The sequence below is a fragment of the Lithobates pipiens genome, unplaced genomic scaffold, assembly GCF_037356315.1.
Source record: "Lithobates pipiens isolate NorthernLeopardFrog02 unplaced genomic scaffold, aLitPip1_a1.2 Scaffold_22, whole genome shotgun sequence".
Lineage (NCBI taxonomy): Eukaryota > Metazoa > Chordata > Amphibia > Anura > Ranidae > Lithobates > Lithobates pipiens.
The window spans coordinates 192,325,842-192,344,233 of NW_027507784.1; the positions used below are offsets into that span (position 1 = coordinate 192,325,842).

Below are 18,392 nucleotides of genomic sequence, written 5' to 3' on the forward strand. Positions count from 1 at the left end.
GGGAGTGTGATCGAATTGGACCTTTCTGGAAACCGGTATTTCAGGTATATGATAAAATATATAAAGAATCTTTACAACTGACCCCTGAGATAGCTTTTCTCTCCATGCTACCAGGATCAATAGCCTCCCAAAAAAATACTTGTTTTTCTATCAGCGGCCCGACAACTCCTTCCCCTTTTTTTTGGAAAACGGGCACTACTCCCCTGCTATCTCTTTGGGTCTCCACTATGAATGACATCATGTAAATGGAGGAAATGTTGGCGCTTGACAATAACTCCTATGACAAATAACGTTTTATGGTCTGTCTGCGCTTCTCCTTGGATACCCTGGCTGACATACTCCCTGTCTCCCCGAGCTCAACTCCACTCTTACCCTGATCACTAACCAAATTCAGAGGTTGATCCTCAACCGACAAATCAATCTCTCTCTTCCCCAGTCTCTCCTAGAGGATACTCTCCCTTCCCCCTCCTCCTCCTCTGATCCCTTTTTTTTCTTCATCTTCCTTATGCTCTTCTTCTTTTTATTTTATTTTTTTATTTTTTTTTGCTTGACATAAATTGAATTTATGACTACACAAAATCTTAGACACAAGCGCTGCTGTAGGCGGTAGCCATTTGGCGCGCTCAATGACACTTTTCTGTAAAACAATATGTCAATTGTGTTCCTAATATTCTGTTTATCCTACCAATAAAAATGTATTCAACCCTAAGCTCCTCAATGCCTGTCTTGGACTACAAGCTTACTTCCTCAGGAAGAACATGGGAGCAGGATAGCTACATTAGTTAAGGATAGTTTTACATATAAGTGTAGGCGGGGGGAAAAAAAACTCCAATAGAATATCTGGATTTTAATGTTAAAATCACTAAAGGCATCACCATTTTCGGCCGATATTTCGGTGCATCCCTACTTTTAACCCTTAAGGTGCTGGATGTTTGACTGAGGAGGACTAGGAATCTGTGGAGAGAAGATTTCTTAAGGACCTGCGGGACATGGGACATAATTCATTCACTTCATATAAGTTACCCTATTGCAGCTGTAGTGCAAGTGCAACAAAGAAACTACAGTTTTAAAAGAATCTGTAAGGTTACCAATCAAGGTCAGCAATGGCAGCTCCCATATTTGCTAATCTGAGCTTCACTAGGGGCTTTGCTGCTTCTGATAATAGCTGTGTGAGCAAATTAATAGGATTAGATTAGAGTTTGAAGGTTTTCGCTTGGAGAACCAAAAGAAATAAGGATGTACATATCGGCACTAACAAACAGTTGCTGGATGTTTCAAAATACCTTGCATTTTCCTTTTTGCTCTTCAAGGTGAATCTGCCCTTTTCTGCCCCCGGGGTAAAAGAAGGTTCCTTTTATAAGTAACAAGTTGCAGCTCCAGAGAGTTTTGATTCATTACTGTCAGATGGTGTAATTTGCATGCAACTTCATACCCAGATATACCAGTTTTTCTTTTGGCCACTGATGTCAAGGAATGAAGCACTCCCAGTAGCATTTATTTGTGTACATAGTAGACTCCTTTATTGCCATTTTTTTTTATTTTGGAGGAATAATTATCGCCTAAAATAAAGTCTCTCCAGAGTGCCTGAACGCTATGAAATTACAGAAACATTTCACTAATTGTTCTGATTTTGAAGGTACCCTTTTATTCATAAATGTGTTTATCTGTGAAACCAAAATTTTCAGGAAGATCTTCTTCACAAGTGTTTTTTTTTTTTCTTTGTTTCTTTAAAGACTGACACTTCAGATGTTCAGGATATTGATCTCAGTCGATTTGTCCTGAAAGATGTTGACGAAACTGGAATAACCGTAGCCAGCAGTGAACGTTTCAGCACATATATTGCGTCAACCGATAGAGAGGGTAAGTTTAATGGTAATCATTCTGTGTTTGTTTCAGCCGTTCTATCCTTAATTTACAGAATTTGCAATAATGTCCCTTCTCCAACCATGATAAGTTAGCATTTTCCCTTTTTACACGCACCCATTAAGATTAATGTAGAGGTTTAGAGATCTACTTTTTATTTATTTTTTCTGTGCCCTTGATCTCAGAGCTTGTGGACTTGTAGGATGTTGTATGTTAACCACTTCTTGTCTGTAGGAGGTCCTATGACATCCTTCAGTTGACGTGGTAATTTCTGAATGATGCCTGCAGCTACAGGCATCATTCAGATATCTTTCTTTTCAGCCTACGATTCCCTGTAAAGTAAAAGCCATTCTTGTGGCTATTCAGCCACTGGTTTACTTTTACAGGCAGTGGGAGGGGATGTCCCTGGCCTCAGGTGCCTTTCCAGGCTCTCCCGTGAGATCGGGAAGCCAGTTTGCTGATCCACCAGTGAGGCTGGACTACCATTGAGCTGGCTGTGGACAGGATGGTCCCTAGCCATCTCCATGACATGGCTTCCAGCCTCCCAGGGTCGTCATGTCCTTTCCGGCTCTGGCAGATGTAAACACTGCCATATTATTATTTTTTATTTATTTTTTTACAAAAAAAAAAAAAAAAAAAGCTTTTCATCTCTTGCTTTCCAGGGTATAAGGAGGACCTGTCATGCCTCCTTCTTCTTTTTTTTATTTTTTATTTTTTTTTATTTCAAGGGATGTTTAAATTTCTTGAAATGGGAACAAAAGTGATATCCAAAAAATACCCAGAAGCGAGCGCATAGGTAAACTGCGTTTGTCCCACACGTGAGTTATTGCTGCAAACATTAGAATGAGAGCCCGAAGTTCCAGCAACTGGTAACCTGTAAATAAAAAAAATAAAAATAAAACATTTTTTAAAAGTATGCGCCAGTGACATTTTGGGTACTTATTCAGGGTAATATCATCATCTTTCACATCTTATACAAAAAAATTGGTAAATCGTGTTCGTTTAACCACTACAGCCCCAGAAGATTTGGCTGTTGAATGACAGGGCCGTTTTGTCTTTTGTTCATTGACGGACACAGCTCCTTCAAATCTTGACTGTAGGGTTATCACGCCACCTTCAGGTGAGGACTAGGCAGAACATGTAACACATGTAAAAACAGCAGAACTGCATAGTTCCACCCAGGGGGCGGTCCCTCTGGCTATAACCCCTCAGCCTGCTTCCTGCAGCTCCGTGTTTTTTTTTTTTTTTTTTTTTTTTTTTTCTTCCTGCCTAGTGAAGAAGGATCTAGGCTCCCTGAAGGGACCATTGGTCCTGGGGATTTTTTTTCCGCAAGATTTTGATCCTGTGATCTTCTATCAACAGCTGGCTGGATAATATAGATCCTTGTAGTCTCCCCAGCCTGGCCATCAAGCATCAGCAGGTCCTAGCTACGCGCTGGCTGACACGACATGCCCCTTCTGCCCCAGGGGCGACCGGTGAGCTATATGCTCCGGGGCACATATATGAACGGGCTACTGCTGTCTGTGTCAGTGTGCTGCTTGGGCGATGGGTCTGTGATGGAATGCCTCCAGCTATTCCGACCAGACGGGCAAGTACAGCTCTCCATGCCTCGGCAGGACAGAGCAGCTGGGCATTCCCTGGGAGGTCTCCCTTTCCTCTCACCCTGTTTTTCCCTCCTCCTCCCTGCGGGGAACGCTGCATGACTGGGCATGAGGTGCGGTGTGTGTACCTGGGCTGGGGGGGGCTCTGTACCTTGACAGGGACTGCGCTGGCTGTTTGGGTCCGTGTGTTTTTTTTTCTGTGTCTGCGGTGCCTGTGTAAACTTTTCCTCAGCATGTGCTGGTACCACTTTCCGGTGGGCGCCACCATTTTCCCTTCGTTTCTTTGCAGAGCATGGCTATCAGCCATTTTCTAGAGGTCCGGTGGCCATTTTCCTGGTGTTTTTTGTATACAAGAACGGCCGGCAGCCATTTTCTTGTAGCCTCAGAGTGGTTTTACGTCCAGTGCTGGGTCATTTCACCTCAGAACAGCGCGTTTTTTTATTTTTTTTATTTATTTTTTCTTCTTCTCTCTGGGCACCTGTGACTAGACACAGAACTCAGCGGCAGCGCAGCACTTGGTCGGAGTGAATCCTGTGGTGGGGCCCCTCAGTCTGTGAGAAGCTAGGAGGGTGGGATTGTGTACCTTTGTCCTAAGTCCCCAAGTGTGGCAGACAAGGTGGATCAGCATGGCGTCAGAAGCTGGCGCTTCTTCCCAGACATCCCTGTAGTTGCAACTGGCTCATCTACAAATAATGCAGTGCCTATGGATGCTTTGTCCCCACTCCTGGAAAAGTTCATTGTCAGGGTGGATGGGGGGGGGGGGGGGGGGGTTTTGGGGTAAAAAACGTCTGATTCAGACTCTGGCCCCACAGTGTCAGGTGGCCCCTGTTCTGACATGTCAGAGGATGCAGAACAGGACCGTTCAGACAGTGAGGATGATTCTGTGTCTGGGTCAGCGCAGGAAAAAGCTCTAGTTGGAGCACTTATCACCGATGTGCGGGATATCCTGAGGATGCAGCAGGATCTTCTGCTGATGTGTCGGTCCATTTTGGGTCCTGTAAACCGACCCGTACACCTAAAGGTGTTTCCATATTTGACTAATTTTGATAAGTTCATCTACAAGGAATGGGGAAGCCCACAACGGGCCTTTTCAGTCCCAAGAAGCGTGGCAGTGCGTTGGCCCTTTGAGGAGAGCCTCCTTAAGAAATGGACGGCTCCGTTGACACCTCCCCCCCCCCCACTACCACCACGGTATCCAGGTTGAATAAAGTAACCACGATTCTGGTAGAAGGGACTCCTGCATTCAAGGACCCTACCAACAGGAGACTCGAGGCAGTGGTCCAGTCCATGTTTACGGTAGTGGGGGTCAGCATTAAGACCTGTACTGGCCACGGCCTTGGTGTCGCAGACGCTTACTGAGTGGGCAAAGTTAGTGTACTGTGAATTGGTGAAGCAACAGTCTCCCCCAGTCTGCATAGAACTGGCAGACCAGTTTGTGCACAGCCTTATGTATGATTGTGATGCTGCCCTGAATACAATTCCCCCTGCTCTCTAGAGCATCTGTATCAGCAGTGGTGCTACGGCGCCTGATTTGGCTGAAATTCTGGTCTGTGGACCAAGCATCTAAAAATGCTCTGGCGGATTTGCCCTTCCTTGGTGAGAGGCTATTTGGAGCTTCGCTGGATGACATTCTTAAGAATGTTACAGGTGGGAAGAGCATGTTACTCCCACAGTCCAGGAAGGGTAAGGAGCCACGCCGTAGGCAAGGGCCCTCCTTTTCCGCTCAAACGTCTTTTTTGCCCACCCGGGACGACAGTTAAGAGCTCCCAGTCCGACAGGGCGTCTGCTGAAGGACAAAAGTCCCTGGTTTCGCAAGCCTGCAAGCAAAAATGCTACCGCATGAAGCTTTGCCCCCGCCCGACACTCGATGGGGGGGGGGGGGGGGCGCCTTCTGGAGTATGCAGCTCGGTGGACCTCACTGCTGTCTGACCAATGGGTCTTCGAACTGGTTTCATTGGGCTACAAGATAGTTTATTTTTTTGTTCACCAAACGGATTTATTTTATTTATTTTTTCCCCCTCCAGCATACCTTTTACTCCCGGCTCACCGGGAAGCCCTGTTAGGAGTAGTAAAGGACCTGCTCATGCGCAGGATGATGGTGCCTGTTCCGAAGCTGGAACAGTTTCAGGGATTCTACTCTAATCTGTAGTCCCCAAAAAGTAAGGAGTACGTCCAATCCTGGACCTGAAAGCCCTCAACTGCTTTGTGAAAGTACAAAGGTTCAGAATGGAATCGGTTCGCTCTGTGGTCACTGCGCTCCATCAGGGGGAATTCCTGGCATCTCTGGATATCTAGGATGCATACTTGCATATACCCCTATGCCTCAGGCATCAGATGTTTCTGCAATTTTGCAGTTGGGGAAGAGCACTACCAATTTGTAGCTCTTCCTTTTTGGCCTGGCGTCGGCACCCTGAGTCTTTACCAAAGTGTTGGCTCCAATTCTGGCACTGTTAAGACAACGTGGAATCAGTCGTGGGTTACCTAGACGACCTCCTTCTGAGAGCAGCTTCCGCCTCAGAATTAAGGGAGGATGTGGCGATTTACAGGAGTTTGGTTGGGTACTGAACCTAAAAAAGTCGGTGCTCGTGCCAACCCAACACCTGGAGTACCTAGGCTTATTGCTGGACTCCATGGAAACAATTTTTTTTTTCTCCCTTCAGACAACCTGCAGACTCTCCGAGCTGCGGTGATGTTGTTGATGAACCGCAGGTGGTCGTCGCTGTGCTTCTGCATGCGAGTTCTGGGCCTCATGGTAGCCTCCTTCGAGGTGGTACCGTACACCCAATTTCACACTCGAGTCTTGCCGAAGGAGATCCTGTCAAAATGGGACAAATCTTCATTAGACCTGGATCGTCGGATTCGGGTGAGCCAGTTAGTCGGGGATTCCCTCCTATGGTGGCAGAGGTCTCCAGCCCTTCGGTACGGGAGATCGTTCCTTCCTATCTATTGGACGGTGATCACAAAAGATGCAGCCTTACCGGCTGGGGTGGAGTGCTGGGAGTATGTCGACAGAGTCTCTGGTCGTGGGAAGAATCCCAGTTGCCGATCAATGTGCTGGAACTTCGGGCGATCAGGCTATGCTTCTCCACATGGTCAACCAGACTTAAACACTGCGTTTGATACAGGCAAAACCCACTCTGCAACAGCGAAGCAGAATCTGGCAAGTACGCTTTCCCTCCGCTTTTTGCATACGGTCGGATAATGCCTCCAATGTGTGCATGCACTGTGTTGATCAACATATCAGCTGGAGTGGCGTGCGTTCGGCTGGATTCACACCTATGCATTTTTAGTGATTTTTGCATTTTGCAGATTTGCACTACAGAACATGTTCCATAGGAAACCATGTTAAATGTAAACATGCAGCGCAAATCTGCAAAATGCACTAAAACTGCATAGATGGGAATCCAGCCTTCCTGTGCATGTGACCCAAGACATTTTTTGCCGGCATTTCCTGATAGAACACCGGTGGGGACCCCAGAAGAGGAGGATGGGAGCTGCTCTGTGCAAAACCCTTGCACGGAGGAGGCAAGTATAACATTTTTAATAAAAAAAAAAAAAAACTTTTTACTATCACTTTTAACATTCACTCCCCTTAACCCCAATGAAAGGTACCAGTCTTGCATGATTACCAGCCCTGTCATCTTGGCACTGCAAACTGTTGGGTTTAAAGGCTTTGTTCAATTTTGTTACTATATTTTGTATGTATGTTTGCTACACCCATATGTAGGGTGTGACTTAACACATGGTCACATTCCCCAATCCTCTCTCTCAAATTGCTCCCCATTTACCTAAATCATGAGGTTGCTGTCCCTGCAGCCTTCCGTTTTTTTTTTTTTTCTTTTGAATTAGTTGCGGCTCCCCCCCACACAGATTCATTCATAGGATTTGTGAATGGAAAGCCACTGTGGCAGATGGATTTATGGATTTCGATGCTCTGATGCAAACTTTTTTGTAATTGTGAAGGTTCATTTATTATCATTTTGCAAAAGGTAGACTACACCCTTATTTATACTTACTGTTTGCATATTCCTTTAGAAGACCTTATTGCAAGACATTACATTTAACCACTGCTGTTTGAATAAGTCTGTTTACTCTCAACCTATTTTTTTCTTCAGACATAAAGTTAAGTGAAGCATCAGGAGGAGAAATGACAAATGGTGAGCATAGTGACTATGAAGAAGAAAGTGATGCCGAGGATCAAGACGATAATTTGATCAATGATGTGCCTGTTGATGAAAACCTTTTTACTGGAGAAGATTTGGATGAACTTGAGGAACAGCTAAACACACTTGAGGAATGAATCTCACCGTTCACATTTTACATCACTAGTGAGATATTCAGACTGCCAAGCTCTTCAATTTTTTTTATTATTTTAAACAACAAAGTTTAATTGTTCCCTTACTGCTTCTGAAGTGCACATCAAGAAGAAAAATAAACTAATAAAAATCTTATGGTGTTGTCATGAGATTTGCAGACTGATCAAACTCTATGGGAATGACAAAGATCTCTTTGGGTGTAGTGGTATGTGATGTCTTTTACTATAACGCAAATTTCTGTGTTGATTTGTAATGATTTAGTAAATGCATCCAGCAAGAACCTATTGCCTGTTGAAATTTTGACTGGCTGGAAATGCTCTTCATTTTTTACTGTTGCAGCACAAATGTGCACACAGACTTGTTGTGGCCATACACTAACTGTCCTAACTGGTGATAACTCCTTAATAGTGATCACCTGGCAGAACAGGGTTTCAAAAAATTTCTTGAATTGTCTAGGTGAATGGAGAGCCTCTGCTACCTTGTGCTCTTGCTCTCTATGGCTAAGTGGTAAAAATAAATAAAAGCACACATAAATATTCAGCTTTACAAGTCTGGCAGGCTAGTACTCTTCCCAACATTCTCACCAACCTGAACCAGGAAATTCCACAAGGCATGCGACTTAAATTGAGTAGTAGTTGTGCCCTATGTGAGCTCTGCATTGATGATAAAAATGTCAGAAGACACTGTTCACTGTAACATCTGCTGATATCACTGGCCCAGGGTGTGGCTGCCATGCCATCAGGGTTAAATGACAATTTCTATGAAATCTATATACTTAATCTAAAATGTTAAATGTATGTTTGTCCTAATAGACCTGCTTTCTTGCTCTCTTGTTTGAAGACAGTGTGACTTTATTCCATTGACTTGTGACTATCCATTGTAATTTCTAATTATTTTCTTAATTGACACCCTTAACCCGAAAAATTATTATGTCTACCTAGTAGTAGAGTGAATCCTCCATAACCATGCCACATCAGTTGTCTTGTTTGATGGGATATGCGGTGGAGAGTATTGCTCCTGTCTCAACACAGCCATAGCTACCCAACCCATGACCACGTGTGGGGGGTTCTACTCCCCAACAGCAGCTGTCGCTTTTGAAATCTGCTCTGCTGTCCAGGGCTTTGAACAATCGTGTCATTCATTCAGATCTGTGAATGAAGGAACTCTAGGAACTCTAAGTCCATCTCTTCTACTGCAGCAGACGGGCTTCTAGTTCTCAAGAGAACACAAATATTTTTTTATCGAGATTGTATGATGGTTGTGGCGATGCAAATTAAATTTGGACTGTGTAAATCTTGCACTAAATCTGTTTTTGTTTCTAGAGTAAGCATGCTGCTGTGTGAGCTAAAGTATTTTTCTCCTAACTAGAATTAGTCTGGTAGATGAGGCCAAGTGTGTGTGGTTTTTATTATAATATTTTATTAAATTTTTTTTAAATTTTTTTTTTTTTTTGTTTTTTCCTTAACCAGTAGGTTGAACAAAAAAAAAAAAAAAGGATTCTCTTCCCTACTGAGCTATTGTATTCTGACAATGGGGAGACCCCCCCCCCCCCCCCCGTCAGAAAACAGTGATCTGCATTGTAGGCTATAGCCTGCAGCAATGATCAAACAGGAAAGATCTGATAGCATGGTTGACTGAGAGCTCCATGTTCGTTTTTTAGGTGGCCAGATGTAAACAGACTTGAGTCTGTCCAGGTCTGACAAAAGTCCCCCTGCTTTTCTGTTTTCCTGGAGCTAAACACAAGTTTGTTTGTGGTGTGTGTTTGTTAGTTTGTTTTTTTTTTTTTTTTGTTTTTTATTATTTTATTTTTTTAAACTGGCCACCCACATTTCCAACATTGGTCCAGAAAGCTTTATTTTGTAAATGAGGAAAAAAACAATGGATGTGACTGTCAAACATGACTTCCATCGCAGAGGCTGGCATGGATGTTTGTTTGTTTTTGTTTTTTTTCTCCCCAATGCCCATAATTCTCCTTTTTTAATCTGCTACCAAATTTTAGTCTGGCCCTGATGATTTATTAATGGCTGGAAATCAAAAAAAATTACCCGCAGATGTGTAGGGGTTTATTTACTAAAGCTGGAGTGTGCAAAATCAGGCTCACTTCTGCATGGAAATCACTGATGTAATCCAACCCCCTCAGCACAATTGGCTGGAGGAGCATTCTTTTTAAAGGATGATACTTTGTCCATTCTCCTGGCAGGGTTTGTGTCTAGCTTAGAAGTGTATTCGTTTTCATTACAGCTTTGGCCTTTTGAGTGTCTAATCATTTACTTAAGTCACTTTTATGTAATACTTTTTTTCCTGTGTAAATGATTTGTCCAAGTATAGATATTCTGATTTTCATACCCTGTATTATGTCAGTAATTGCGTATCGGTGTTGATTTGCTGTACTCAATGTTATGAAAAGTCTAATTTTAGCAGCCTCCTATATGTATAGCTTTAATTGTACAGCACAGGACAAAAGCTCTGCAGTTAGACCTTGGATTATATGTGGCCTCCTTCACGTCATAGGACACTGGTAAAAGGTTTGTTGGGAATGCCCTTTAGTGCACCTTCATTTAACCCCACCCATGTTCCATAGGACTCCAGTGTTTTGATAGTGTTCTTAGGTTATGGGCCTCTTCCCCTCCTGGAAAAGTTTTTTACTGCAATATTTACTACTTATTGTCTAGATTTGCTAGCAGTATCTGAAGTAATTGCCCTTGATGTACATTCTGGGAACTGTATCCGGACCCCACATTAGTGGGGCTGACCTGCAGTGTTTGCTTTGTGCATTGGATCCTGTACTCGGCATTCACCCTGGCATATGGCGCAAAAAAGTGGGTGGCCACAGGGTTCTATACAGGTCCAGGGTTGTGATCTCTTCCTATGGCATTCAGACCCTGATGCCCACTATCATGGGTGAGGTTTGGTACCCTCTGGGAACCTTCAGTGTGGATAAGGTAAGACAGGGATTCCCTGTAACTGACTTAAATGTGGGATGTTTCTTTACTTGCAGAATGTCTCCAACTCGCCAGCAAACTTCAATGCACTGTTTTTAATTGGGCAACTATGTGGCAAATGAGGCTCAATGTTGATAAATGTAAAGTTATGCACTTGGGGCATAAAAATATGTATGCATCATACATACTAGGGGCAGAACAATGGGAGGAATCATGGGTGGAGAAAGATCTGGGTGTTCTGGTAGACCATAAGCTTAATGGCAGCATGCAATACCAAGTTGCAGTTTCCAAAACATGCCAAATGCTTTCTTGTATTAAAGTGCTAACCTTCAGGGTTAACTTTACATTATCCTCTTTGTTGATTTAATCTAAACTATATACCTTGTTAACTGATCGCAGATCAGCGATCATGTGACATGGCAACTCTCTTGGCCCAACAGATGCAGCGAACGGGGCCGTGGATCCCCTACTGACGTCCTTCAGAAAGAGAGGTGGCCCCACCCACTGCAGCTTTCATGCGAGAGAAGAGGCTGCATGTCACATGATCGCTGATCTGTTGCCCAGTAAACAAGGTATATAGCTGCATTTTTAATAATGCACAGTCACAGGGGGACATTCAATTAATCAACAAAGAGGATAATGTAAAGTTAACCCTAATTTGAGCAGCAGGACAGAAGGAGGCAGTGAGTACACGGAGCAGACGGGAGGGGGAGAATGGAGGAGAGCACACAGAGCAGGGCTGCTGATGACGGAGACACATATGCTGATGACTGGTGGCAGAGCTCAGCAGCCCTGATATATCAGATTCAGCGGCGAGAGGGGAGGGTAGAAACTGTCGGCTCAGCCAGGTATTACAGGGGGCCAAATAACACAGCACAAGCGCTCTACTGTATAACCTGCTTTAAAGGAACAGGATTTTTCTTTTTTGGTTTAAAGCGGGAGTCCACCGTGTGGGGTTTTTTTTTTTTTTTTTTTTTTTTTTTTTTTTTTTTTTTTTTCTTAAAGCCAGCAGCTACAAATACTGCAGCTGCTGACTTTTAAAATAATGACACTTAGCCGCCCAGCACGCCCGCAATGTCGGCACCCGAAGCCGATCTCTCGATCGTCTCGGGTGCTGCCGCCGCCATCTTGGGTATGGGAATCAGGAAGTGGAGCCTTTCGGCTTCATTTCCCGGTTCCCTAGTGTGCATGCGCGAGTCGCGCTGCGCAATAAGGATGGTTCCCCGCTGTCTCTGGGATCCGTATGTTTCCCAGCAGGCAGCGGGGGACCTTCGCAAAGGGGTGTAGATTCTGCGGAAAGGGGCTTACCTTCTGCAAAATCTATGCCGGAAGTGGGTGCAGATACCTGTACTGTACAGGTACCTGCACCCCCCTCCCCCCCCTGAAAGGTGCCAATTGTGGTGCCGGGGGGGGGGGGGGGGGTTCCAATGAGCGGAAGGTCTACTTTAGGGTGGACCTCCGCTTTAAGAGGTATGGACTGCACAGAGAGAGATCATTTTGCCCCTGTACAAATCATTAGCAAGACCTTATCTGGAATATGCAGTTCAATTCTGGGCACCAGCTCACAAAAAGGATATCGGGGAACTGGAGAAAGGTACAGAGAAGAGCAGCCAAACTAAAGAGGCATGGAGGAGCTTGGCTATGAGGAAAGATTGGAGGAACTGAATTCTCTCTTGAGAAGAGGAGATTAAAGGGGGGGGGGGCCATGTGGATATGATCAATGTGTATAAATAAGTGGTCCATATCGTGAACTTGGTGTAGTGTTATTCACTTAGTGTCCCCACTCGTCCTCTGTGATGACCTTTAAAGTCTGGAGGAAAAGAGATTTTATCTCCAAATATGAAAAGGCTTCTTCACAGTAAGAGCTGTGAAAATGTTGAATAGTCTCCCTCAAGAGCTGGTTCTGGCCAGCTCAGATTGTTTGATGCAACCGATGCATTTTTATTTTTTTTTCATGCTTTTTGAAGAAACGCAGCAAAAGCAGTGCAGAAACGCTCAATCCATATATGTGAATCAAGCCTTTTAGTCCTGGTTCACATTTGGTGCAATGGCACTGTCTGAAATCGATGCGGCATCGCAGCAATTAGAAGTTGTTTCTTTACTACTTTTTGTGATTTCGAGCTGCAATTTACATTGATATCTGCACCGATGTCTCTGAGAAAACGGCCAAATTCAGGACTGACATGCTGGAGTGAAATTGTGCATTGAGAACGAGCCCAGCTGCTGTCCTGGTCCTCATTGGACAGATTGATGGCAGCAGTGCCCCCATGGAAAGCGGCTCTCTGTGGAGGCACTCTAGAAAAGCACAGGACCCCAGAAAAGCAGGCTTGGGGTAGCTCTGCAAAACCCTTGCAGAGAGCTGGCAAGTATAAAATGTTTGTGAATTTCTCTAATTCATTGGTGGAAGGTAACCTTTTTATGTTTTTAAATTTTGTAAGGTTTTTCACATGAAACATTGCAGCTAGATGATGAAGTAGTTGCAACTGCCCTCCAATAGAGCTTTCTTATGATATTTCATCACCACAGTTTTTTTTTTTTTTTTGTGTGTGCTATAAACAAAGACTGACAATTTTGGGGCAAACAAATTTTCTACTTTTCTGCTATAAAACGTATCCAATAAAAATATATAAAAAAAATTTAATTTCTTTATAAATTTTGGCTAATATATACTTGCCAAAGTTTCCCCCCCCCCCCTTCTTCTCTCTTCTCCCCCCGTGGTCCTCACTGTTAACGTTACGGTGACAACACCTCATTGGTGAGTGGTTAAGTAGTACCCTCCTCCTGGTTTGCGCAAAAGTTTTGTGTCAGCTGCCGTAACATATCAGCCGAAAATTGCCTTTTCGGCAATTTGCCAAAAGAGAATTCTTGCCATTTAATGGCATCGAAAATATAATATATTTTCACACTCTATATGTATACGACCTCATATTTTTTTTTTTTTTTTAACCACTTCCTGACCAGCGCACAACGATGTACGGCGACAGAATGGCACGGGCAGGCATATTGGCGTACATGTACGTCCAATCTTCAATGCCGCCCTGCCATCGGGAGCGCGCCGCCGGTGCATTTATAGAGCAGTGATTACTGTATAAATGACAATGGTCCCAAAAATGTCCGATGGGTCCCCTACAATGCCGGTGGCGCGCTCCCTCGCTGGTCGGGACCCCCATGAGTCCGGTCGCGGGAACCGCGGACTTAATCGCCGCGGGCATCCCCGCGATCGTCTCAGGGGATGGCTGAATGGAGGAAATGCTGTGTAAACAGCATTTCTCCATTCTGCCTAGCAACTAGTGACGCTGATCTCTGCTCCATGTGATTGGAGCAGAGATCAGTGTTCACTAAATGAAAGCCCAACCCTCCCACAGTTAGTAACACACCCCTAGGAACACTTAACCCCTACACTGCCACCCACTGGTTAACCCCTTTCACTGCCAGTGTCATTTACACAGGAATCACTGCATTTATATAGCAGTGATTACTGTATAAATGACAATGGTCCCAAAAATGTCCGATGGGTCCCCTACAATGTCGCAGTCACAATAAAAATCGCTGATCGCCGCCATTACTAGTAAAAAAAAAAATAATAAAAAATGATTAATAAAATGCTATAAAACTATCCCTATTTTGTAAACGCTATAACTTTTGCACAAACCAATCAATCGCTTATTGCGATTTTATTTTTTTTTTTTTTTTTTTTTTTTTTTTTTTACCAAAAATATGTAGAAGAATACGTATCGGCCTAAACTGAGGGAAAAAATTTTTTTTTAATATATTTTTGGGGGATATTTATTATAACAAAAAGTAAAAAAAAATGTGTTTTTTTTTTTCAAAATTGTCGCTCTATTTTTTGTTTTATAGCGCAAAAAATAAAAACCGCAGGGGTGATCAAATACCACCAAAAGAAAGCTCTATTTGTGGGGAAAAAAAGGACGTAAATTTTGTTTGGGAGCCACGTCGCACGACCGCGCAATTGTCAGTTAAAGCGACGCAGTGCCGAATCGCAAAAAGTGGTCTGGTCTTTGACCAGCAAAATGGTCCGGTCTGAAAGTGGTTAAACTAATATTGGCGACTTATAGCGGGCAATCGGACATGAATTGACACTTTTTGGGAACCAGTGACACTAATACAGTGATCAAAATATGCACTCACTGTACTAGTGACACTGGCTGGGAAAGAGTCAAATCTCTAGGGCAGTGATGACAAACCTTGGCTCCCCAGATGTTTTCGAACTACATTTCCCATAATGCTCATCTATACTGCAGAGTGCATGAGCATCATGGGAAATGTGGTTCCAAAACATCTGGGGTGCTGAGGTTTGCCATCACTGCTCCAGGTTGTTAAGAGGGTTAAATGTTTACTTAAAGCGGTTCTGCACACATTTTTGTATCCTAGTGCTATTGTTTTTCCTAACCTCCACATATTGCACAATGCCCCTTCATTTTTATTTTTATTTCTCCTACCTTTCGTTCTATGCACTTGTTTTCTTCTTCCCCTGCGGCTATGGGCGGGGTTTATGCGGGGATCAGCATCACTTCCGCTGATTCCCGCACTGTCTCCTGGGATCTCGTCCGAGTAATCCCAGGAGTCATTGCGGCTAACACTTGCGAAATCTCGCGAGATTTGGCCGACGTGACGTCATCACGCCGGCCACGTTTGGCTTCACATGAGAACGGGGGCGGTAATTTGCTATGTTGGAACGCACGGCGCGAGTGTTTGGAACGCATCGCGCATGCGCAGTACGCAATTTCTGGCGGCAACGTCACTTCCGCAGCATCCTGTGATAGGCAGCAAAATGTGACACTACACCGCCCGTTGTCCTAACATTCTTGAATTACACCGCTCGTAGCTGTAGCTACTGAGCATGCACGGGAACCGGCAAAGCATGCTGGTTCCTAACAAAGGAAGAAAGGCGGAAGTTATTGCTTGTGGGCTTCAAATGCCCACAAGAAAAATGACATCTGCCGAACAATAAGAATAAAAAGCAAACTTTGGACTAAAAACGGACATGCTTCACTGACAAATGCAGGAAAAGTAAGCGGTTTTATTTAAAGAGATACATTTTAAAGCTTAAACATAAAAAATATTTTTTTTCCCCTCAGTGCAGAACCACTTTAACGTGTGTGTGTCCCTTTTACTAGGGGAAGTAATGGATATTCTTTCCCGCAGACAGGACAGCTTTCTCCTGTGTGTCTTCCTGACGATCATGCATTGGCTGGCATCTTTATATATATATATATATATATATATATATATATATATATATATATATATATATATATATATATATATATATATATATATATATATATATATATATATATATATATATACATATATACACACTCAATCTATATCATTAATACAATGAGTATTAAAACTTAAAGAGGGATTCCACCAAAAAAAAAATATTAAAAGCCAGCAGCTATAAATACTACAACTGCTGACTTAATAAATGGACACTCACCTGTCCCGGGTTCCAGCGATGCCGAGGCCGATCGATCGCTCGGCTCTCGGCTGCTGCCGCCACCATTCTAGGTGAGGGAATTAGGAAGTGAAGCGAATCAGCTTCACTTCCTGGTTACCTACTGCGCATGCGCGAGTCGCGCCGCGCAATAGGAAATCTCTGCGCTGTCACTGGGACCCGTGTGTGTCCCAGCAGACATCGCGGCAGGGCAGGAAATGGCGTAGACTCCCACGGGAGTCTATGCCCAGAAGTGGGTGTAAATACCTGTCTTTGACAGGTATCTCCACCCCCCCCCCCTCCCCCCTGAAAGGTGTCAATTGTGACACCAGAGGGGGGGAGGGTTCCGATCAGCGGAGGTTCCACTTTAGGGTGGAATCCCGCTTTAACTACTTAATGTGAAATTTTAGCTTGCTTGTCTTCACCTGACATTAGACTATTTTAGGTTCTTGATGCTTGTTAAAGCTCTGTTTCCACCTATGCCCTTTTGATTTTGATCCTTTTCTGTGGTGCATTTTTGCCTTTTTGGCCAGTTTTGTTGTTGGATGAATAAAAAAACAAAACAAAAAAAAGCTTAGATTTGAATGTCTCAGAGGAAACTGTTTTAAATGGACTGTAGTGGGTTTCTGCAAAAAAAAAAATTAATAAAAATTAATAAATTAAAAAAATTTAAAAATGCGTAGGTGGGAACCGAGCCTCAACAAGATAAAGTTTGTTCACATATTTAAAGTAGAAAACATTTGCTGCTTTTCCTGTGAATAGCAGCATACTTTTACCTTTTTTAAGTTATTCAACTAGGCAGAAAAACCCAGCCATACACTTGTAGTGAAAGGTTTGAAAAATAATGGTCAATTTTGTTCTGCAATATATACAGGTGGGTTTTAATTGGATGCAAAACTTGCTGATAGTCTTCCTAAAGCTGGATACATGCTGTACAATTTTCTTCCTTTAAGGCCCCTTTCACACTGACGTCCCATTCAGGCCCGCCTGTCAGTTTTTCAGGCGGACCTGAACGGGTGCTCCATAGAGGTCTATGGAGCGTCGGATGTCAGCGGTGACATGTCCGCTGACATCTGACCCGCTCCGATCCGAAAAAGTGTAACGGAGGAAAAAGCTATTTTTCCATCCGTCATCGGATCGGGTGACGACGGGCACTGCGGTCCGTCGTCATCCAATCTCCCATAGGGGAGAGCGGCGCTGTGACAGGTCCGTCCCTGCGCAGTATGCAGAGACGGACCTGTCATCTCCCTGCTCAGCGGGGATCGGCGGAGTGATCCCCGCTGAGCAAACGGATATCCACGGGGCGGATCAGAACTGATCTGCCCCGTGTGAAAGGACCCTTAGACTTTACAAAGCCATATAATATGAAGTCAAATTGGAACGCTTTCAATTTGAAAGCAATCAGGCAAGCCCTTGCACTACATAGCTGAAGGTAAATCTAAAGGAAGCAAACAACAAAAGTTGTATAGTGTGTATCCAGCTTTACTCTCGTGCACAAGCAACAAAACATGCCGAGATTTCCAATTGCACCATGGCTTTTCAAAAGATTCAGCTCTTTTAACTGCTTGACCTTTTGGAAGGTTCTACTCCCTCCATGCCCAGACTAATTTTTGCTGTTCCGTACTGTGCTAGTTTTTTTTTAAAACAAAAATATCCCAATAAATGTTAATTGGTTTGTGTGAAAGTTATAATGTCTATAAACTATGGTGTGTGGTACGTACATACACACTGGAATTTATGTAGCTATAGACCCTATACTGTGATGGAAGTGATCAGCAACTTATAGTGGAACTTTGATAGGGAAGCTGGGAGGGTCACTAACTGACCAGTGATAATACTGACAATGTACTAATGACACTGGCTGGGAAGGGGTTAACTGTGTACCTAACAACAATGTGTAAAGTGTATAAACTTAAAACCAAAAATGCAATCTGCAACCACAATTAATTATGAAACCTAAATGTCTAATATAGTACTTATTAAATAATTTTTGTTGCCACTCAAACACTTAATAGGTGATTCCACAGCACCTCCCTCTCATGGAATTACACTCATTTTGCATGTTATCGCAACAATCTATAATGAATGCAATTAATAGTGTGTGGCATCCAATTTTCAGTTGCTGTTATAACAAACACCACCACTGTGTAACACAACATAAATGGTCACTCTGCTTTCCGTGCCTCCACCATGTGGGTGAAAAACCTGC

General features: G+C 43.5%; 1 protein-coding gene across 1 annotated transcript in view; it reads left to right on the forward strand.

Annotated features, from left to right (window-relative positions):
- Window positions 1-8,060, forward strand: part of ZC3H15 (zinc finger CCCH-type containing 15) — a 50,191-nt gene extending 42,131 nt beyond the window's left edge. Inside the window, exons 9-10 of the mRNA XM_077448758.1 lie at window positions 1,734-1,860; window positions 7,580-8,060. Coding sequence (XP_077304884.1) covers window positions 1,734-1,860; window positions 7,580-7,764 — 312 coding nt within the window. The 3' untranslated portion in view covers window positions 7,765-8,060. The remainder of the gene's footprint in view (window positions 1-1,733; window positions 1,861-7,579) is intronic.
- Window positions 8,061-18,392: the final 10,332 nt, after the last annotated feature.